This window comes from Ursus arctos, unplaced genomic scaffold, assembly GCF_023065955.2.
Source record: "Ursus arctos isolate Adak ecotype North America unplaced genomic scaffold, UrsArc2.0 scaffold_30, whole genome shotgun sequence".
NCBI classification, from domain to species: Eukaryota; Metazoa; Chordata; class Mammalia; order Carnivora; family Ursidae; genus Ursus; species Ursus arctos.
Genome location: NW_026622986.1, coordinates 21,935,391 through 21,959,270, shown reverse-complemented (window position 1 = coordinate 21,959,270; position 23,880 = coordinate 21,935,391). Strand labels below are relative to the sequence as shown.

Sequence of the window (23,880 nt, the reverse complement as noted above, 5' to 3'; positions counted from 1 at the left end):
GTCGCTCCTAGGTAGCATCCCAAGACAGCAGAAACCTCTCGCACTCATGACACACAGAGGCTTAATTGGTCCTCCTACGGTTTGGAAGAAAGGCCTTGAAAATACTTCTGACCTCTTTGAAGCAGATTTATAGACATATAATAGTGCTTTAATCCTTGCATCCTGCAATTGCCAAGGTAATAGAATATCCGTGGATAAAAGCCTAGTAAGACAATGATCATCTGATATTCCGACTCCGTGCCAGGCCAGTTTGGGATTTCAATCACTTCCGTTCTCTGCCTGAACTCCCTTCACACAATGTCTAGGGGGTATATTTTTCCTTCACATTTTTTTCCATATTGTCTCCCTTCCTCCCTCCCTCCCTCCCTCCCTCCCTCCCTCCCTCCCTCCCTCCCTCCCTCCCTTCCTTCTTCCCTCCCTCCCTCCCTCCCTCCCTTCCTTCTTCCCTCCCTCCCCCTTCCTTCCTCCCATCCTTCCTCCCTTCCTTCCTTCTCTATGTGTTTGAATCTCTTCCATGGTAGTTTTGGGGTTAACTTCATGCATCCCTTTTTACTTGTTATCGTCTAAATTTCTTGAGATCAGCTACTCTTGCTCTGGTCTCTGCTCCCCTGTCTGTAGCGGGTGCTTCTCTCATACACCTCTCCTTTCCTGTTCACTTATATAGTCTCACATCATTTAAACAGTGCTATTCTTACTATGATCTCTAGAAATGAGAAGACACCCATAAAAATTGTCATGAAATGATAAATCCTATTTAAAAACTAGGCACACCAGATCACAGATATCTGTAGGAGTGTTGCCCCTTGTTGAAAAGTTGCAATGATATTCACAAATGATGATATATCCCAATACGACATTGGAATTAATTTTGGACCCACTTTATGATCTTCACAAGAAAATCACCCTATTACCTTACCTTGGCTTCATATTTTACCCAGATTAGTATTACTCACCTAATTCTCCAGATTGATGCCAAATTCTCTTTGATAGCTTCCAGAGTTCATAGCCTTCCCGCTTCTATGAAGGATTTTCAAAAGAATATGGGACATATCCTGAAGACAAGTCTGAAGGAGAATTACAAAATGGTTTTTGAGTAATGGCAGCATACTTAAAATGTCTAGAGTTCCCAAGTACTTTAGAAGGGAAAACTCCCTTTTAGATAAGGGTAAATTCCCTTATTTCTGCTAACAAATTGCATTTACTATTTTATAGTTACATCATAAGAGCCAACTCAAAAGTTCTGTCACTTTAATTATGTTTCGGTGTACTTAGAACTTTTAATCTGTATACGTGGAAGATATGCTCTTGATAATAACAGTGTGTCTGTCTTATTGCCTCTAGGACTATACTTGATAAAAAGGAGCTACTAGAGTTTGCTCAACTTGGCTGTTACTTGGAATATGATCTCTTTGGGACCGAACTCCTTCATTACCAATTCAACCCGGATATTGACATGCCCAATGATAATAAAAGAATTAAAAGGTAAATACGAAATCTCGGATAGCATTCCCTTTTACCAGCCCCTCTTGATTCATATCTGGGTGGGTATTAGCAAAGATTCGGAAAACAGTATGCAGGCGGAACCAGAGACTTGCAGAAAAAAAGTATCAATGCTGTTGCAGGGAGAAAATCTCTATATATTATTTCAAGAAGCACATGAGTCATCCTAAGTAGGCAAAAGCTTAGCAGAGCCTTAGAAGTTCAGTGCAGATGGGCAGCTGACAAGAAACAGATAATACTTAACCCCTGCCATGACAATAAGAGTACAAAAATGTTTTCCTCTTTATATCCCTAACGAAGTAAGCTGTTTCTTTCCCGTGTTGCCCACACTGAAGTCCTAACCTCCTACAATGAATTTCTGAAACGCTTTATCAAAAATATTCACCACGGAGATGATTGAAACTTAAATGCTATAAGTAGAAATGTCGAAAGATCAAACATCATAGAAGATGTAACCCCTCAAAACTGTCCAAGCAGATAACTGTACGAGTCATTCTCTGCAACCAAGCGGAAAATTTCTGAAGTCAAGGGCGGATGGCTACCTGGTTTGTCTTGGTTACATGGTGATGTGAACCCTGAATGCATGACGTTAGGGAATCTGAGAGGAGAAACAGATTTGGGATTAACAAGGATGACTGGTTTGGGAATATCGAAGAGTTGCTCTCCACTGGAGCCACAGATAAGGGTGCAGGGCAGAGATCTGCACTCAGACATAAGTGTGGGCATCTTTGGTCTGTATGTCATGGTTGGCAGTGTGGGAACGAATGAGATCACTCAGAGAAGAGAATGAGGACAGAACCCTGGGGAACACTGATATTTAAGGAATGGACTCAGGAACAGTCACTCAAGGACAGATTGAAAAGTTTTCAAAGTGAGAAGAATATCAGGGAAATGTGTTGTGTTGGGAGTCGGTGCAGGAGAAAACTTCAAGCAGAAGGGCTTGGACACCTGACTGGTGGCAGGCATCAAGCAAGGTAAAGACTGAAAATTGTCCATTGGATTTCATAGTCTGGAGATTCTCTTGCACAAGCAGTAAGTGCAGTCTCCATAAACAAGGCTTGAGGAACGAGGAGGGGGTAAGGAAGAGGAGAGAGAATGTGGAGGGTACTCTTTCAAGAAGCTTGGTAGTAAAGGGAAGCAGGGGTGTAGGGTCAAAGCAAGAAGCCATGACAGGATCAAGGGAAGGTTCTGTTAAGAGTTCAGCAATGTTTATGTGCCTGAGAGCAAAAGCAGAGAGACAGAGACCAAGACAGAGACAAATTCCGGGAAGCAGTACTGATTTTACAGGGCTGTTATGGAATTTATATGAAATAAAGTATGCAGAGATTTTATGAGAGTGTCTGGTGCAGAATATGAAAATAGTCAATCGATGCTAACTTAAAACAATCTGGAGAGGAGCTACAGAGCAAGGCTTCTAAGGAGACAAACAGATGGAATCCGGGACGCAAACAGAAAGTTGGTTGAAAGGGATAAGGCGAGCAATGGGGTGAATGCAGAGAGATGTCATAGCGAGAACAGGAAACTGAGGACATATGGCAACACATGTTTGGTAGTGTCCCTGTGAAGTAGACATGGTTATCTTCTGAGAAGGAAGGAACAGATTCAGAGCAGGACCTAGTAGGAGAGGAGGAAGCCTGGAAATGGATGCTGAGGGAATGAGAGAGATACTGATGGGACGTGTCGCGTGTGAGACCCAGGCGAGACTCAAGATCATGACTGCACGACTGTACAGTGGTACAAATGCACACGACAGGGTGATTATTTCCACCCAACATGTTGTGTATTGTGGCAGTAAGACCAAGGAAGCTTTGAGGAGCAGAAAATGTGAACAGTTAGAGAGACTGAGGGTAGGGATTCTGTCTTCAAAAATATGGCTGACAGGGGAATAGAGGTGGGGTTGAGTGAGGGTCACGAGGTCCAAGCTGGAGGAAAGAAGGTGCAGAAAAAAATGGGAAGATGTAAGAATAATATAGCAGAGGCAAATAACCGGAAGCTTGAGTGGGGGAATGGACACAGAGGAGGTGAGTGAAAACATGGAGGGATGTAACTTGGGGACAGAGTGGGAACCTGACGATCGAGATTTCAGAGAGGAAGTAGTCTTCTGTGATGACAAGGACCAGAATGTGGTTATGGGTGCAGAACACCGTTTGGAATACGAGTAAAGAAAACGGACTCACTGAAGGGATGTCCAGAAACTGAGGCTCAAACAGCAATAGTAGGACATATACACACACGGGGGTTGAGGGAAAGATCTTGAGCCCGTGGCCACAGTTGGGACAGCCCTCAGCTCCTACCCTGGGCAGTCAACCTTCATATCTGTGTGTCTTCTGCTGTCCCAAGGAGGTCACTCCTCCTTGACGGCCTCATTCACAGTGAAAGATGCTTCGAGTTTAATACGGTCGGGGAGAGCTCCATATAACTCTACCTATGTCAGGATGGAGATGTGCAGCCGCACGCGACAAAACTGACCTGACCAGTGAAGCGAGGTCTCCTAAAAATTTTTTTAAGCCACTGAAATCAGTTCTTTGATACACAGATTTATTGTGTCTTTTTTGTTTGTTCATTTTGTGTTATGATTTTAACTTACTTGCCCAGGAGCAGCAGTCAGTACAGGCAAACACATGTCCTGAGGACCCCTGTGTCCTACTGAGAGGTGAATATTCTCTGGAATTTCAAGTGGGCGGTGTGGGACAGCTTTCTCATCTTTCATGATCTCGAAACCATGATTTCCAGAGGCATGCCCTCCATACACGTCTTACAATTCATCTCAGAAATGGGAAGGTCGCTTTTAGGACCTGCTTCCTTTTCCTAAGCCCCTTTGTGGCAGTGAGCTGTATCTTTTGTAGCTTTAGAAGGAACCCTATGCCATCCGTGAGGCTCCTGGACCTGGAATAAGAGAGAGAGAGGGACCTGCAGAGGGGGGTCTATGGAGGAGATACGGGGGGAAGGACAACCGACACCTCGTCTCATATTCCTTCTTAGCAACTTTTGGCTATTAATTCAACAACAAGAATTTCATTCTGGTCAGCTTTCCTTGAGCCAAATGTAAACATTCTAGATATATGGAAATACATCAACATTTATATGTAATATATGTGTGTTTATGTATATCTACATATGTATATCTACTTAACTGTCCTTAAATGAAAATCATGCATTAGGTCACTTGACTCAAGTACAGCTCACAGTAATTACTGAATGAACTTTCGGGAGGGGGTGTGCTCCGGTACCCCCCCTCGCGCCCCCGCCTTGGGCACCTGATTTTCATCATCCATTGGCAGTCCTTTTCCGAGCCTTAGTCATCTTACAGCTCTGAACTGCAAGAACATAGAAGCACGCTTCTGCCTACCTCTGGTTTTCAGCACCAGAAATTCTGTGTCTAACACCTGTTTTCAATCTTATGCTCCATTTCTCAAATCTTATTATATCTCTGCCTTTTCACACTTTGTAGTCTCTCTCTAATATTTGTTTGCAAAACACTAACTCATTTGTATTTCTATAATTACTGTCATATTTGTCTTCTCATCTACAGTGGTTCCTTCCTTCTGGCGGCATCTCTGGAACTACAGTTCTTCCATACAATGGCACAGCACAAGAGGGGAGCTTTTATTCTAAGAGTGGCCAAGTTAGGGCGCCTGGGTGGCTCAGGCGGTTAAGCGTCTGCCTTCGGTTCAGGGCGTGATCGCGGGGTCCTGAGATGGAGTCTCATGTCGGGCTCCCTGCTCATCGGGAAATCATCTTATCCCCCTCCCTCTGCTCCTCCCCTCTGCTCATGCTCTCTCTCTCTCTCTTTCAAATAAATAAATAAAATCTTTAAGGAAAAAAAAAACTCTTAAAAAAAAAAGGAGCGGCCAAGTTATACCCTGATAGTCGGAAAAATAGCTATGTTTGTAGCACCATGGCAGTATCTTTCTCATGAGGGAACTGGTCCTCCCATTCTGGACTTAACGAGTTCTAAGCGTTCTAATTTTTCAACACTCTTGCCTTACTACTTCACAATTCGATAACTCTGGGCTTCAAGTATGGCACGAGGCCACGTACAGGAATTTGTTTATCCATACGATATGCCTCTGTAGTAACGTGACATCATTTTTTTTTCTCAGACAAGGAAAAGGGACAAAAACTTTGGGAAATGCTCAGAAAGTAAATATAAGGGGAAAGCATACCCTAAAATTTCCGGGAACGTGATACTCCGTTTCAGTTGCAGAATCAAGATTTGTTACACTAAGTTTCAGCAATGCGTATGCATTCTGTCAAATCTTCCTCTTTCTTCATAAAGGATCATATAACTTTCTTAGAGCATTCCCTTAAAGACAGCTTGTTCCAAAAGTAACGTCAGATCAGACGTTACTTTTGGACGCTATACAAATTTTAAAGAGGTAAATATCCACGGCGGCACAAACAGAAGTCCAAGCCCTTATAGGACACGGGTGGGTACACGTGACATGAACACAGATTTCTAGACAAAAAGGCTCTGGGTGGCTCTTCTCTGGCACTTGCATTCCTCTGACCTACAAACACCAGCTCTCATCTTCAATTATAATTTTATTTTGAAACGTATGTTCTCGGAGGACAAGGCTTTGTGCTTGAGGTTTTCGCGTGGTGGCCCACAATTCGCTTATTTTAGTCGTTATTAAATATGACTCATGCACCAGGATGGCAAGAAATGTCATAGAAACAAAAAGGATACCTTTTAAATAATTAGCCCTTGAAAGAAGGTGCTGTCCAACCATCTAGATTCATTTGGGAATCCAGAGACTGACAAGACTGTATAGAGAATGCCAGAGAAGAGCCATTGTCTCCAAGTTGCACCTCCTGCCATCAGCGGCTCGTGGAAGTCACGACAGACAGTGCCCAGAGTCCAGACACACACAGATGGTAGCTGTCAGGAGGTGACTCACACTATAGATTACAGCGTTTAACAAAGCAAAGAGGATTAGATGTTTAGACAGAAATTGGAAAGCCATTCTCTAGGCAACTGGCTATAGATTTAAAGGAACAGCTCAATATTTATAACAATCTTGTTGAGATAGAAGGAACATAGAGTAAGTTGTCGTTGGTTGATTTAATTCAATGCTCCAAGACAACGACTAAGTCAAAATTCCCATAGACTTCAAAGGGCCCAATGCTCAAAGTACAGAGGTGCCTCTGCTGACCTTTTTAAAGTGGCCATCTAGCTGGTCATATGCCCATCACTTTCAAACCAACAGATTTTACCCCCAGAATGTTTTACTTGCACAAAGATTCCTTTTGTTTCCCTATTTTAATCACAAATTGCCATTGACTGTATTTGCTAGAAGAAACGAGAGAGAGCAAGAGACAGAGAGAGAGAGAGAGAATGGGATCTGGAAAATGGGTCCATTAAGAGAGGTATTTTAGAGCGGAGAGCTGGATACAAATCCAGAACCAAGTTACTTTGTGAAATGCCAAAGGGGCCGTTCATTCAGACTGGCACATCCTATCAGAAGCCGTTTTTCATGCAGCATTGCAGGCGTTGTCATAAATACCACAGGCTAGAAATTTCTGTGTGCATGGACTAAGGATCATGTTCCTACCAGGATGCAATACTAGCTTTATCATCACCGCGCAATATTTATTAAGGGTCTCCCACTACCCGAGCCATAGCGGAAGGCAGTATTTCTACAGCAAGCACAATAGGTTTGTAAGTAAAACATTTAAAGCGACCTGATCATTTTAAATGTGAGACCAATGCCATATAACGAGTTAACATTTTTCACAGGGTGCGTCTTCTGGTGGATGAGGGCTATGAAGATCGAATTCTGATCGCGCATGACATACATACGAAGCATCGGCTAATGAAATACGGAGGTCACGGCTATTCTCATATACTTACCAACATTGTTCCTAAAATGTTGCTTAGAGGTATCACTGAGAATGCACTTGATAAGATACTAATAGAGAACCCGAAGCAATGGCTAACTTTCAAATAGGATGGTTGTTTATGAATTCACACTTTGAGTATAAAGCTTGCAAAGAACATTTTTCAGTGATTTCAAACCCACTGTGAGATATTAATCAGAGCTCTGTAGGACTAACGATGGGTCATTTCCTTTTTATGAGAATTAGGAGAGTTTTGCCTTCTCAGAAACCACTATTAGCTCTATACCTTTAGGAAGTTACTGACCTAATGAGCCCTATTGTTTTGCCTTCACAAAATAAATACAGAAAGATCCATTTCCAAACAGTAATTTACAGCCTGTATCCCCTTAGTGGAGTTTTGTTTTGTTTTGTTTTCTTAATCTATCAGCTGCACTACTTGAGAAAATTTAAAGTGTTTCTAGTTAAATTACCCCCTTCCAGAGCAATCTAATGTTTCTTGTAATATTGATGATCCTACTAATTATCCTGCTGTTCTTTAATTAATGCTTAATGAATAATATGGCACTTTAAAATAGCTTCGGCAGCAAGGGAAGTTAAATTTTGAGACTTTTTCCCCCCCCGAAGGATACTGTAATACAATTACCAATTCACAACGGTAAAAAGATCGTGTACGCTTAATTATAAACTGTCTACCTTATCTATATTTACTGATAATAAATCAGTTTTGTTGCCTGTGGCTTCCTGGTATCCATTTTTTGCTGTAAAACTGTGGTTTTAAAAAATCTGTATAAGGGAGCATGAACATATAATAATGAATTCTAAAACTTCAATCATAAAAGTCAAAATATATTACATAATATAGTTTAATGAATCATTACAGTTATAATAACAAAGGCCACAGTTTAATTAATAATATATAATGCAAAAAAAGAGAAATGTTTGCCTCATATATATTCCCTTCATTTCCTTTACCTTTTATTTGTTTTTTTCCTTGGGTCTAAACAGAGAAAATAATGCTTAGTTATCCGAAGAAAAGGTCAGCTCTATTAGAAATGACATTCTGATTCCACAGCCTACTCTTCAAAAGGTACCCAGCCCTGATGTTTGGTGTAAATAAAGCCTTTTTAAAACCTACAGAAGACGTGCACTGCTGTTTACAAATTAATCTTTTGGTTGATTCCTCATTATGCTCTTTGTTACCCCCCCCCCAAATCTCCAAACCCTTGCTCCCAATCCCTCTTTGATAAATATATATTGTTTAAACAGATATAAATCCATTGCAACTCCTCTATGAGTTATCCAACATATTAGAAAGGCCAAACAGAATTAGTCACTATTCTTGATGAATGGGCTAAGTGTTTTTAATCATAAAAATCATGACAGTTACTCAGACCAAGGCATTTAAACCAAGCCAACAGCACCTTCAGATGGGAACACCGTGCGTAACTCTTTCGGAAAGTTGAGGTTTTCTAAATACAAGATATTTCTGTGGATCAAAGATGATCAAGTTTTCTGTGTGTCAGAACAGAAAGTACCCAAGACGAACAAGCCAGGAGAACAAACTAATTCCTTTAAATGAAAAAATCCAAATGTCCTTCACCAGTAAAACAAGCAGATTTTTAAATCCCTGTTTTTCGAATCTACTTGTTCAAAGAGTCTTCAAAGGCAACTGAGAAGGGGAACAGATTTTTCATTGTAATAGTGGAAGTTGTCTGATAGTTAGGATATATCCACATGCATTTTTAATTCTTTTCTCAGATTAAAGAGATGGCTTTGGCAGTGTGTTTTAACCAGAGAGAAATGATTTGCACTGCTCTCAGCATCTACTTTACTGTCAGCTTTAATCCGCCTGAGAAAACAGAAAAAAAAGGGATAATTCAAACGCATATAATTCATAAACATTGCAAAAGAGAGCCACTTTGTTTCTGCAGTCCTAGTGGTAACAGTCTGCCACAGAACGCAGTGGAAGTATTGACTGGGATATGGTAATAAAGAAACCATAGGCTTAATTTACAGACGTGTGATGTAGAGGGCATTTTAACCTAATAAAATTTAATTTTCTGGGTAACTCTTAAAAGAGAAGTCGTTTAAATTATTTTGCTAGTCCATATACTTTTGTAATCCAAAATATATTTCGATCCAAAATAAGTCAAATAATTTATGCATGTTTGTGTTTATACAGACACATACTTTTTTTAAATTAAATTTTTGAGGCTATACAGCCACTGTGCCTATGGTTTGAAGCCATGAATATATTATTTTTGATCTAACGTGTGTGTGTGTGTGTGTGTGTATGCACACACAAATACATGTATATGTAGCAGGTATTTGTATAAAATATATACACTTTGTTGTCTTATTGGTTATATGTGAAATTGTTCATTTTGAAATAACCTCAGGCCACGACTTGTAGTAACTATTTGAAGGCCTTACTTAGTGTCCCCTTGATGACTCATGCAGTAGCTCAAATTAAACCATTGTGCATTGGGCTATGAATAATCTTTGTTCCAAAGAAGGCAAAAGCCTCAGTCTGATTTAACACCAAAGAATAAATTTCTCTGACTTTCTAAGTAAATCTAAACGCATTCTATTGACAAAATGGACACACAGGGGATTTTCTAAATACCATACATAATTACACATTTTCACACTTAGAGGGTAATCCTATGATACAATTTCGATCTCTATTTTTAAAGACTATCACCAGAAAAGAGAGAAAAGAAAACTCGCAAGAAAAAGAAAATGTGAAAATGATCATAGGCTTGGGAATTCCCTCAAATCCAGAAAATTCCAGGTTAAGGCTTGAAGTTGAATCATTCCCAGGACTAGCTCTAAAGTTAACAAAAGTACAAGGCAAACAATTTCTTTGGGGACAAGCAGCATTATTTCAATCAGACCTTCTCCTGCAGGGTAAAATTATTCTCCCCACACTATGAATGGACTCCACGTATCATAATAAGCAGGTAAACTCACGAGAACCAAAGCTGACATATGGATAAAAGCAGCAAGATCACAGTACACCAAAGTATCATATATATTGGAGAAATAATTCAGCGTCTTAGATTTCTCTATAAAAATTTGTGATCTATATAGGACTTCATTCACATGGACACTAACGATAAGGAGGAGTATTTGCTTTGGCGGTAGTGGATAACACATCTGCTTATCTTGCTTTTAATTTTTTTTTTTTTTACATAATGTTTCTGAGTATACAGATGTGAGTCAGGTAGCATTTGAATTCCCCACATATACACAACTGAGGTGCCCCGCAACCGGCATCCCCTGGGATCCTTGATTCACTGACGTTAGCCACACGAATCCAGTGTCCAAACTCAGAACAGCAAGCTTAGTTTCTGCGTTATCAGTCAGCGTAAATAATAAATCCAGAAAATGTGCTGTATTTGTTGTTATTTCCTCCGTGGGCTTTCCCGCCATCTAATTTGATGTAGACTTCGTCTCCTGGCTCCAAGTGAAGAACGACACTGTTACTGGCATAGTCGTAATTCTGATCCGCGTCTTGGGCAATGGCGCTAGCTCGCACCTATGTGAAACAAACAAGAATTAGATTCTGTAGGACAGAACTCGCGGGCTTTCCTCTGTGCCATTCGCAAGCATCAGAAGCCGACCTGTGCCATAACACGGAATTCAGCATGGGAGACTCTGCCTGGGCGGCGGGGCTCTAGGAGATCTTTGTAACAGTTTCAACTGCGTCGCCGGAAAGGAGGAGCAGAAAAGATTAGAAGGTGCTATCGTGAGAGTCATGCCAGCAGTCTTTTCCTACTGTGTGCCCTAAACAACGTACACCGAGCTAGTCTCTTCCTAAATCAGCACTTTTTCTCATTCCTCGGATCTCTAGGCCTGATCACTTCTGGAAATGGAAATAAGGGTAATTTTTTTGCATTTTAATTTAAGCCAATTAGCAATATTCTACACAGCTGTTTATGAGGACAGAGGTTCAATCCAAACTTCAGCTGGCCCCCACGCTTATTAGAAAATGGAGATCCTTAGCAGTTGAGACTCAGAAATAACATGACTCCAACTCTACTATATAGCGAGAAAGAAAAAAAAAAAGAGGAAAGCCTTTTGATTTGGGGCTTTTGAACTCTAACTCAGGTAAAGCCTTTTTTTTTTTTTTTTGCCAGAAACCTCATTTAAACATCACCCAAGTTTGCAGAGTTCCTTTTTTCTAATTGTGTCTTTTTATTACTTCCCTGTGATGTGTGTACTTAAAGAAATCATTTAATTTCAACATATCTAAAAGTTATAGGAGGAACGAAGCTTTGAGGCCTCTAAAATTTCTAAAATCTTTTAATGATCTGATTTATTACTCTTTTCCATTTAGGTGATTCTAAAAAAGTGTGGTTTGCTTTGAGGATGGAAGTTACCTATAATCCACTCGTGTTGAGCCTGTGATCTCATTAGTGGGTTGACAGACATTTGCAAACAGTCAAATTGCCTATCATTTCAAGTAATATGGACATTCTGTCACATCCTCAACTCAAATTAGGCTTCATATTCATTTAGCTGTATTTTGATTTCGCCTTGGAAAAAAATTTTCAATAGGCAGACCTGTGTTTGATTTATTTCAGTAAAGCATCTACTCTGTGGCTTGTTTCTATTCCACTATAATGGTATTTCCCCGAGTAACATAGCAAGTGATTTGGTGGTTTTGTAAACCTGCATTATGTAATGATGCATGACTTGGGGTACAATATGCTGGATTTTGTCACTTGGCAAAATGAGGCAAATGAGACATAAGTCAAGAATTTCCATGCATTTCTTTCAAAACTCAAATGATAGGTTTTCAAATTAAATTTTCATGTGGTATGTTCTCACATTAATGCTGAAATGTTAAAAAAGGAGAAGGCTCTTTGACACTGATGAACTTGTAAAGTAATTTGAGTAGTATTTTAAAAATTTCTTTCTGGATATCGTATAGCAAAAGGGGAAAGGGGCTTAAAGGATTTAGAATTGCTTAACACTGTGCTAAGTGACTCTAATATAGTGAAAGGAGTATACCATGCAATTAGGCTCTGAAACACTGACTCAAATGTATACACTAATTCAATGAGGCGATCTGTTTGGACCGTTAAGTAATAATACAATTTCATGTCATAATATTTCCTAGAAATTAATCATAAGTTTGTAAGAGTTGAGTGCTTTGATTCGTTAATTTCATCTAGTCATTAATTCCCTGGGAAAAAAATCTACAAGGAAGATAGCGTTGTTATGACCTCATCTTTTTTTGTTTTTTTTTTAACACGTGGACTTTTAATGGGTGAGAAAAATTAAAATACAAATTAGTAATTATCTATGTCAGTAATATGTTAATTAGCAATCCATAAATATACTTTTCGCTATTATTAATAAGCAGACACATTTTATTTAGTGCTTTAGGTGTTTAATATATGCTCTGTGGGTATTGTGTTTTAACACTGTTTTCTTTATAAAGGCATCTGGGAGCCAGTACTCAATTAAAATCCCTTGATTTAGAGACAATAGTCTTAAATATATATATAATGCAATTTTTATTCTACACGGTATAAGCAGAAATCCATGTCAATGTGACCATTTTTATTCTGTAGGTATGACCACAAAAACCTGCAAATGCATTAGTGTGATCGCACAGCCTGGAAGGTTACCCTTACAGTTTTTCACTTCTTTTGTTTTGTGATTGCTTTTTAATGAAAGTGATTCTCTTAAGATTTTAACCTATACTGTATCACGAGACTTTCCCAATTAACTAACTGCCATATGCCAGTGTACTTTGCGTGATTTTAGTATGCCTGCTCACCTGACCCTACTGTAAAGGTATAATGGAACTTGAAATTTCAAGCTCTAGTAATCGGCTCGGTGACTTCCAACAACCCTCCCTTTAAGCCATCAAACTACTGAGGAAGGTAATGCATCCCCCTTGGAGGCTATCTTCAGGTTCCTAAATGTACACCGATTTCAGCATTTTCTCCGGGAATATGATGCATCCTTTCCTTAGCCCAATATACCCATTTCTGCTTAAATGTACTCTAACATCTTTTCATATTATAAGTTAACTATTTAGATCCTGCTTGATCGGTAGTGCGTGTTTCACCGCTTTTAAAAAGATCGTATTAATTTGACATTTCATTACTCTCGCTAATAAATGAACATCAACCCACAAACTATTGTTTCCAACACAGCTCATGTTCATTGGTGCTATAATTAATTAATACATTCTTAGAAAAAAACCGGGTCTTTCATTATTTTATAGTTCTAATCTCGAGCCAGTTTTAGCTTTGATTACAGTGGCTTATTATAGTGGTATTACAGTGACTGTATTCAAGTAGTAATTTTTGAATTCAGGTTTTTTCTGCTAAAGGTATACGAGCACATTAAAATTATATTTCCTGTCTCTCTGTAAAGCCATTCGAGTCCAACTTTTACCTTTCATATGCACTGTCATGGGCTCTCAACAAATGGTATGATTAAATTTGGGTGGATGGTTTCATGGGGAATATGAGAACTGTGATCCTTTCAGTGGCATGTTTGTGAGAATGCAGGCGCTCGTGCGGCTTTAGCATTATCTTATTAGGGAGGGTTTATCATTAGAGACAATATTTATGGTAACATTTGCTAATTTAATTAATTGCTACTGATGCTCTCATAATTTCATTTTCATTGTACTTCTGTGGAATCATAAACAAAAGGTTAAGTGGTGCATCAGGTTAATTTACTGGCCTTTGATGCTTCCATCTGTGATCCTGCATTCAACACAAAGCATAAATAAAATGGTTCTCAAACGGTTACGGTCCAGAGGCATTCCTCTATCCTAGAGTGAACTGCATTTTTAGTTTAATTTTTGTGCTTCTCAAATCCACTTAATCCATAGAACATTCCACTGACATGGATCTCTGAGTTTCTGTTTTATGAAAACAAATTAGGTCTGCTCAGGGGGGTAACTGCCATTCTAAGAAGTGATCAGACAAGAACATAACTGAAAATCACTGATAAACTATTTAATATTAATAAAATAAGCTTTATAAAATATTTCTCATTTGCAAGTATCTACAGATCAGACTTTACAAAATAGTTCCAGTCTAGGGATAAAATTCCTTAACGGTAATATTTTAATAGCCATTTTCCAAAATAGCCCATGCTGAAGTTGAAAATACATTGTTTGCTGTTACATATATTTTTCTGAATTACTTGTTGCACACCTTTTGAAGAAGTAACAGCTTAATAATGCCAATGGAGAGCTTTGTACATGATAAGGTCAGCTGTTTTGCCTTATTTTTTTCCTGATCCTCGGAGGATGTGCACGCTAGGATGATACAAAGGAACATTCGACTCTCCAAACAATGAAATAATTTTAAAAACAAAATGCACCTAGAACGTGTCTACAAAATGGTTTTCTTGGAATCGGTTCAATATACTTGGGCTCAGCAGTTGAGACAGCAACCTTGAAACTAATTTAAATGTATTATTCTCTGATTTTTTGTGCAATTGCAATTTCCAGATATTTAAAGATGGGAGTGTTTTCATTCAGTGGCTGATAAAACTTGAATATTATTCCATCTGAAGTACTACCTCTAAAATCAATCCTTCAGCCTGACGGTGTTTTCCAGACCTAACCTTTGAGTCAGAAGAGAGCCAATTTGTAAATAAACGGGTGCCTCCTCGCTGTCTGCTAAGGGGCTGTTCAAAAACCATTTCGTAGAGGTGATACAACAGCTCTATTTCGGTACAGTGAGTCATGCTCTTTTTAGCCATTTACCTATAACTATCTCACTGCTCTGTAAATAATTTTTATTTATCTTAATATTATTTTTGTGCATAATAACTATAATAACAACCCTGTCAGTGCCTCCTGGTGGCCATTTTTCCTTTTTTTTTTTTTTTTTTTTTTGGTTCTACCTGTCCTGTGGATCCTTGATTTATTTACTTCTAAATTTCTTTAGAAATGAGGGGTGGGAGGAGGGGGGAGGGACAGGATTTTTTGTCCTTTCTTTCTTATACATTTAGACTGTTTGTCTTTCACTTTTGAAAAAAAAAAAACACAAAACTCTGATACTGAATTGGGTCTTTGGAAGAAATCCTGCCTTAATGCTGCTGAATAGAAATCTGGGTTATGACTGAAAAGGTCTGAATTCAAGGGGCGGGTGACCTGAAGCCCAGGAACCCTTGTTAAATCTAACTTGGCCATTCCCTGTGCCACCCAATTGGCAAAATCAAAGCCAGAGAACTCAGCCCAGGCTGCAAGTTACAAGGCCTCGCCCAGAGTGGGGTTGCTGATTCAGTGCGTGCCCCAGGTCCGATGACACTTTCGGGTAGTTACGAATACTATTTTCCTCTCTAAGAGATCAGACACACTTTGGTTTGGCAGTGACTGCGAATTTCTCAAGCAAACGGTAAAGTGGCCCCAGCATAAAGCTGCAGACCCGTGGTCCGGGGGGCAGAGCTGACCAGCTCAGGAGAGCAAGTCCTAGTTGTCAGGGCTAATGGGAGGCTAGTTCACAGTCAAGGCCAAGGCCACTACCTCAGGAGAAGGTTGGAAAGACCCTCACGCAGGTGGCCCGGGGGCTCCCTGGCGGTGAGGCCCATTGGCCGGGCGGCTCGGCCTCTCGCCCTCCTTGCCACCTGCCTGTGCCGCCTTCTATTCCAGCCTGTGGAGTCTGGATTCTGTGTTTGGGTGCGCGTTTTGCTGAGTACACACAGGAGTCTCAACTTTCTCTTTTGTTATCAGCACTCATTACTTCTCCCCTTTCTTCCCCTTGGGCTGAAATCTAACCCGGAGTTTGTGCCTTGAATTTGACCGTATGCTTGTTTTCCCCATCTGGGACGCCGCAGGGGCCTTGCCACCGCGAGTCCCCGGTCCCTCTTCCGCCCTGGACGCGCCACACTTGGACCGCTCCTCGGCTCCCTTCTTTCTCCCGCGGGCCCCTTTGTCCCCCGAGTTTGTCACCCTGGCACGCCCATTTCCGGGCTCCCCCGGCCCCCCTATTCCAGGCAAAGCCTGAGAGCGACCCTACGCTGATGAGGATCCCACAAGCCGGGGGTCGCTTCCTGCTCCGGACTCCCTGGTGCACAAGCTGTCCAGGGGACCTAGTTCCCGGCTTCCCTACCCTCGAGGGTCGCGCTCACACTCTCGCACTCCGAGTGCAGGTCCTAGCTTGGGACCCGCCCTCTCCAGGCCTCCGGGCACCCGCTTTGGGTCCTGACCCCCGCCTCCCCAGGGAGTAACAGCGTCCCCACTGCTCCGTTCCCGGGAGCCGGGCTGCCGCACCCTTCCTCCGCGGGCTCCCACCCCCATTTCCGGGGTCTCCTCCCTCTTGCCTGTACCTTCCCGCGCTCCCTCCCCGCCCACCCCGCTGCCTGCCGGCACTCACCTGGTTGTTTTTGCAGAGATCAGCCCACATGCTGGTGCCGTCCCCTCCGCGCATCAGGACGTGGTAGGTGAAGAAGTAGATGCCCGGGATAGAGCAGGTGAACTTGCCCGTGGTGGGATCGTAGTGGTTACCGAGGTTGGTGACCACGTCGTCGAACTTGAGCACCTCGTAGCCTTCATGCTGCCGCTTGAGGCCGGCATAGAAGGCGATCTTGGGCACCGTGCTGTAGGTGGCGGCACTGATGGCCCCGGCCGCGTTCAGGCCGGGCGCCCCGGGCGGGCCCGGCAGGCCTTGGCGGCCGGGCTCGCCCTTCTCGCCCGGAGGGCCCACGGGACCCGGCGGCCCGGGCTCACCGGGGGGCCCACGCGGGCCCGCCTTCCCTGGCCTGCCGGCCTCGCCTTTGGGGCCCTGGATGAAGGTGGGCAGGGACTGCATGAGGCCGCGGTCAGGTGTGGCGGCGGTGCTGGGTGCCTTCGTGCCCCCATAGGGGTCGCAGACCATGCGGCAGGTGCCCAGCATCTCGTAGTGCGCCGACGTGCCGGCCGAGCTCACCAGCACCGGGATGAGGATGACCAGCAGCAGCACCATCACCACCCCCAGCGCCCCGGCGGCGATCAGGCGCCTCCTGCTGCCCACCAGCCGGCTCAGCGCGGGGCGATCCTCTTGTCTGCTTTTGGACAAAATTTTGAAGGTTGGGCGGGGACCTCCTCAGAGCCGAAAACAACCCCCTGCGAACCCCAACTCCCCTGGGCGGGCGCGCGCCGGTCGCTCCCCGCCTTCTCCCGCTCCTGCTCCCCCTGCTGAAGCTGCGGCTGGGGAGGGAGCTCGGACGCCAAGTGACTTGAGCTGAAGTCCCGGGCTGGGGGTGGGGGCTGGGGGAGGGGTGCGCAGGGCGCCCTCTCGCCTCCCGCGAGCCCCTTCGCACCTGTGGCTGCCGCTGGCGCCGACGCGGCCACCCGGAGGGCAGAGCCTGCCGCCGCCTCTCGTGCTGGCCCGGGCAGCTCACACTTTTATGCAGCCGCTGCCTGCGATCGACTTTTCCGTTTTTGCCGACTGCGCCAGTTCGCACCAACTTTCCGTCTGAAGTTGCCTTTTTCTGCCTCCTTCTTTTCTTCTTTCGCTTGCTCTGTTCGCCCTTCCACTGCCTTTCTCCCCCTCCTTTGCAACCACCACAACTCTAACAGACGCGCACCCCCAAGGACCGGCGCTGGCCGCGCGAGCTCGGGCCAGCCGCCCCCCGGGTGCGCGGAGCAGAGGCGGCGGGCACGGTCAGCTCGGCGAGGCTCCGGGCTGGAGCGGAGGAGCTAGTGAGCAGCGGCGAGCGCCTCACGGCCGGGAGCGGAGCGAGAGAGAGACTGAACGCAGAATTCTGCCTGGGTACCACCTGCCAGGAGAAGAGGAGGCTGACAAACGCGCGCCGGAGCAATTTATAGGCACCCAAGGCACAGAGGAAGGGGAGCCGCTTTGGCATCTCACTGCAGCATCTGCTCTGCTCATCCCACTCAGACAGAGTTTGGCATTACTCTGACAATGTGGGATTTTTTTCCCCCCCAGCCTCTCTTTTTTTCCCTCTGCACATGGATGAACAGTGAGATCGTGAATACTCCCTTGCTGAACCCAGGTGATGGCAGCGCTCTCACTGGCCATACCTGGAGGGAGGGAGACAGATGTGCAGTCGTCTTGGGCACTCGAAGGTCACACCTAAGCCCTCTATTTCCTCACCACCGGCAGCGCCAGTTGGAGGCTGGAGGTGAAGGTTGAAAAGAGGGTGGTTCGGTTGACAGTATTTCTCTACTGGCTCACCCACAATCAACCGGTGCTTCAGGTGTTTTTTGAAATGCCACTTTTAACATAAGAAGGGCCCTTCAGAATTTTCCAGATGGCTTTTTTTTAACCTTATGGTTTTCCTCACCAGCCTTCTAAAATGAAATAAGATGTTATCCAGAGAACAGTAAGGTGCGTTGAAAAGCCAAAGGACGTTTCGAATGATTATGAATGAACAGGCCCACCACATAATGGGGTGGGGGTTGGGGGTTCTTTTGGCAAATGCTGCAGATGGTGAGTATATACTCTGTCCTCTACGTACAAGATTACAGTTCTAGCTACCACTGGCTACCAGATGGCTGCCACTGGAGCCACTGGACCCGAAGTTGCATTTACTTGCCCTCCATGAATGAGAAATAATCACTTTTAAAATGTCTTTAAAAGTCTTAAGACAAACCAAGCAGCCTTTATAAAAGTACTGGGCAAGATCTTTTGCTAAGATATGAAAAGTGTCCTCTAGGCTTCACAGCACATTTCCTGCATGTACACTGAGGCATGGGGCAAAAAAGGATAAATATGAGAAAGAAGGGCCCCATTTGCAGTGGGAGAGTGGGAGAAGGAAAAGCCTGGTTTTGTAATATTAACGTAAAACCCCCAGAGTAGGTATTAAGCAAGTTATCCCACTAACAAATACATAAGACACACAAGAACAGCTTTAAATAAACAAGTGGAATTGATTTGTAAATCATACTTTTGCATTCAGGAGCACTGGATGTCAGTCAAACGCGGATGACATTTGCTTGTCAATACGGGGATGATGGCAGGGAAGATGGTGACTTATTACATCAGGGCGAGAATCTGAAATGAGAAGCAAGAACAAATAAGACTATAGCAAGCAAACAATAACATCCTGGGGTGATGATCAGAGGCCTGGGATCCTGCCTGTGGCCTCCACAGCACAAGCATTTCCTTGTCTGTCCCTTCTGCCTAACTTCCACCCCACGCCAATTTAGTTCTTTCTTTCCTTCTTCTCTGTTTCAAAACGAAATAAGGTCAAATGAGTAGGCAGAAGAAAACCAAGATTCATTGATTCTTTTAAGAGAAATGTCAGCAGCTCCTGTAGGTCTTTCCAGGAGAATCAAGAGTGAGGCCCGGGCTGGTGGGGCTCAGCCTGGCCCAGGTTTCCATATTTTCTCTCCCTCTGACTGCAAATGGACAAGAGCCCTTCCCATTCCTCAAACCTTTAACTTTTAGGGTAATGGTTTCAGAAATGTGTGTCTGGCTTGGGCATAAGACTTTGGTTTACAGGAGGTACCTTATTTTCATATATTTGAGCAGCAGACACATAGAAAGTTCTGCCCTGGCCACAATACCTATTTTCCTAACACCATGTGGATTGCTTCTCAAAAGTCCCCTTTCTTTTGGGGGACAAGATAGTAAAGGGTGGGAATGGCCGTGAAGGTTAATGTATTACTCAAACTCTTCTCGAATGCACCAAGTTATCAAAATTCATAAGACCTCTTCATTGCTAAAGAGAGTCCAGTGGGGGATAAAAGGGGGTTTTTTAAAAGGTAGAGTTGAATAAGTAAATTAGAACCTTGAGATACACTTCCATTGAAGACTGCTCGTCTTACAGAGGAACCTAGTGAGGATACCATGAAATGGTAGAGTCGGAATGAATGCTAGAAAGCTCGTCCATATCTGCTTACTTTCGCAGACGGTAAGTGTGAGACACAGCTGTGAGCAGAAGTAAGGGCCACCCGGTGTCTGTGCTGCTACGCTCTCCTCTATGCCGCAATCTCAGACCTATGGGACTGGAGCTAGTAATGGAGGCGCTTCTCCTTCCACCATCTTTAATGCCAAAGCACAGCTTGGTTTTGCAAGTGAGGGCACCAACATCTTACAGGTCTGCTGAGATTTGGAAAAGTGCTCTGTAGGCATCATGCATGATGCAGGCAACATTTCCCAGGTCACATGGCTGACCTGTTTTTCCAGTGAGTGCCCAAACCCGGGTGGCGCATGGACAGCTGGCTTTTGAGTGAAGTCAGTTTACATTATTGATCTCCTCCCTTTTCTCTAGAGGTGTCCCACCATGTGCTTTGGGAGAAACTTGTTGGTTTTTTTGTTGTTGTTCCGGGATGACTGGGTGGTAGATGAACTAATGGCTGGCTGCTGCCACTTTCCACCGCTTGAATTTCTCAGAAGGTTCTCTGGAAAGTTACTCACGCTTCAGCCCTTATTCTGACAGTTTGAATAAGCCATCTGATACGGCATATTACTCATCATCTCTGTATGTATATAATAATAGAAAATGTGTCAATTAAAAAAAATATTTGATTCTCTTCAGTCCTCATCAGAGAAGCAAGTTTTCTCTCAAAGTTGATATTAATCTTGGAAGCAAGCCCTGGGATTTAATTCTCCCAATCATTTCTTGAGAAAACACTCGGCTCTATATTCCCATTTCCTTCTGCACCTGGGCCTTTGTGACCGTTCAGATCATAAAGTCCAACACAGAAACCCAAGATCTGGGTTGGAAGACGATCCCGTGATTTTCATCTTCCCGCATCATTTCTGTCTCTTTCGGAGAACCGAGCGGATCCGAAGCCACACAACTCCCACACAGACGTGCAGCGCCATCCATTAATCTTTATTGAGCGCCCACTGGCAGCACAGCCCTACACTGGGCTCTTACTAGGCAAACAAATCTTTAGTCATAAGAATGATTTCCAAATCCAGCAGTACTTAACCAGAAATAGCATTTATAAGAGGAAAATAACATGAGTTAACAAACCCAAGGACTATCTACAGAAATAGAGATAGAAAGAGTAAAAAAAAAAATCAGAGACTGGGCTCAGCTATTTACCTTTGATTCCTGGATCTCCAAATTATATTTCAGAACATACACTCTTTTGACTGAAGAGTTATAGGTTTCTAGCCAGAAAGGGTCTGCTTGGAGTAAGGTAGGGAAGTAGTATATCCTTATGGCTTTGGAATCAGATGGGTCTTAATTTGGATCCTGGTTTCCTCATTTAGTTGCTATGAAAGTTACTTAATCTCCTTGAGGCTTAATTCCCTTTTCTCTAAAATGGGAATAACACTAATACCTAAATCATATGGCTGTTGTGAAGACTGAGCAAGTTAGTGCATATCATTATAATGATACCCAGCTCATAACCAGAGCCCAATAAATGTCAATGTCCACGGTCAGATGTTGTAGAGTGCTGGGTAGTGCGGGGCATATGGGCTGGATGGTAGAGCACAGGCTTAGTAAAGGAAGGTAAAGGGTCAGACTTGAGACAACTGACATCAAATGGATACTAAATATCATAAATTTGGACAAAATTAGAACACCCAAGTTCTCCAGGAGGGTTGCCTGTGTGTACTATTGTATAATATAAAACAAAGTAAGACAAAACTCAACACAAGGATCACTTCACCCTTCTCCAAAGAAAAAAAATTTTATAGCAAAAATAATTTGAATTCACTGCAGTTTGACAGACCAAGATTTTGGATTTACAACCTAATAGGAAGCATTAAAGCATGTTTTCCCCTGCTCTGGAAAGTTCCCCAAGTCAACAAGTTGCAAGTGTACTTAAAAATCATTGAGATAGTTACTCAGGAACTATTACTGTGGATGATGATTCTCAAAAAAAGTGAATGAGAGAGGGCTGCTCTGAGTTAGCCAGAAGAGTAATCACTCTGAAGGACACCTAAGTCATAACCACATACAGCAGGGAATTTTCAACAAAAAACTCTCTATGGAGATAGTGAGTTGGAAAGCTAGCTTGGCAAGTCTCTTGTCAGAAAATTATTGAATGGTCAGAAGGCGATGGTAATTAGCACTTTACGTAAGGCTTGGTTACAATGTATGGCTTTAAGTTGGTCTCAAATTCTTGCCATATCAACAATACAAGGGCGAAATCTCTTGGATGGATAAGGTGTCTTATACTTGCTTTCCATGGGTGGAATGTTCAGTGCCTAAGACCATATTTGATGTAGAACTGAAGGAAAAGTTACCAAGAATGAAATCTAAGGGGTCAGCCAGTTCTCCCAAGGGACAGTCATAACTCAGTCATACAAGGAAGATGGGTGAATTAAAGAAACTAAACACAGCTGCCATTAGACCATAGGGAATTTCAAGCAGAAAATACATCCTAGGAACCCAGCCGTGAAGCTGTGTAGCACACAGACCAACCAAGCAGGCAGCAGTAAGAACTGGGGTAGTCTTATCGTTTTCTTTCTTTTAAAAATCTAAAGCATCATGAATCCTGAGAGGACTTACAGAGAACCACCGACAGAGCCAGACCCTGCCAAAGAGCAGCTGATACTCTAGAATATCCTAGAATCTTGCTCTAAGAGAAAGTGGGCTGGAGTTGATATGAATTTCAAGGGAAAGTGCATTTGGCCCCACTCCTACAGAGTGTGACCCCAGAGCAACTCACTTCAAATGCGAACAATCCGTCCTGGGAATAAATACTGCATTCCTTGGGTATTTGTATGTGAATACACATAACAGCTTTTCCCTAATTCAGGCAACCTCTTGGGAAAAGTCTTAAACTATATAAAAATAGATACGATTTGAAACCATAATCCTAAAAATAAATTGCCGAGGTAGTTTAGATCCGTAATAAGCTGGAGGTGAAAAAAAATGAGGGAGTTGTATGTTTGAATGTAAGTGGTTGTATATTTCAACGTTTCCCATTGAAAGTAGTTGTAACCATTCACAATTTATTTTTTTAAAGATTTACTTATTTATTTAAGAGACAGCGAGCATGTGGGTGTGGAGGAGCAGAGAGAGAGGGAGAGAATCACAAGCAGACTCCCCCCACTGAGTGCAGAGCCTCATGCGGGGCTCAATCTCAGGACCCCAAGATCATGACCTAAGCCGAAATCAAGAGCTGGTTGCTTAACTGACTGAGCCACCCAGGCACCTGGTAACAATTCATAATTTTATTAATTACTTTATCTTTGGCTTTGGAAAGTGGAAAAAGTCAGTGAAAGTTGGTGCTACTTAGATGAGGTGGGTGTGTTTTTCTTTTGCTTAGAGAGTCCAAGATTCAAGCGGTAATCTTCTCACTCATCAATATCTGCAAAGGTTCTCTGGCTTCACTCAGGCTCTAAGACTCTCAGCACATGGTAATATTCCCAGTGTGAGCTGTTCCACAGATGCTAATCATTCTGAGTCTTTTAGCCTTTTATTGTCTGTTGCTGTCTTGTTTGGATCATTCCAGCAGGCTAGCAACTTCACAGGGGCAGGAGCAGAGGCAAAAAAGTTCATTTTATTACCAATGGCTGCTTTTATAAAAGAAAGTTCAAGACTATTTGCTAATTTGAGGATTCCCTGAACATGTCTATTATCCAGTAGCTGCCATCATGCATTTATATATTTATGTGTGTATATTTGCCATCATAT

At 42.8% G+C, this 23,880-nt stretch overlaps 2 protein-coding genes across 10 annotated transcripts in view; one reads left to right on the top strand and one right to left on the bottom strand.

The window, feature by feature from the left end:
* The window catches only part of PTER (phosphotriesterase related), a 68,252-nt gene extending 59,777 nt beyond the window's left edge, over positions 1–8,475 (top strand). For all 7 annotated transcript variants that reach the window (XM_026479011.4, XM_026479007.4, XM_026479012.4 and 4 more), the window contains 2 exons: positions 1,342–1,482; positions 7,241–8,475. In XM_026479011.4, coding sequence (XP_026334796.1) covers positions 1,342–1,482; positions 7,241–7,451 — 352 coding nt within the window. In that variant the 3' untranslated portion in view covers positions 7,452–8,475. The remainder of the gene's footprint in view (positions 1–1,341; positions 1,483–7,240) is intronic.
* Positions 1–19,321, bottom strand: part of C1QL3 (complement C1q like 3) — a 105,803-nt gene extending 86,482 nt beyond the window's left edge. Inside the window, exons 1-3 of one of the 3 annotated variants that reach the window (XM_057304741.1) lie at positions 19,219–19,321; positions 16,704–18,087; positions 9,061–10,882 (exon numbers count right to left, since the gene is read on the bottom strand). In XM_057304741.1, coding sequence (XP_057160724.1) covers positions 10,703–10,882; positions 16,704–17,291 — 768 coding nt within the window. In that variant the 5' untranslated portion in view covers positions 17,292–18,087; positions 19,219–19,321 and the 3' untranslated portion in view covers positions 9,061–10,702. Of the gene's footprint in view, positions 1–953; positions 1,252–9,060; positions 10,883–16,703; positions 18,088–19,218 lie in introns of those variants that run through there. The other 2 variants (XR_008956560.1, XR_008956565.1) reach the window with 2 other exon arrangements.
* Positions 19,322–23,880: the final 4,559 nt, after the last annotated feature.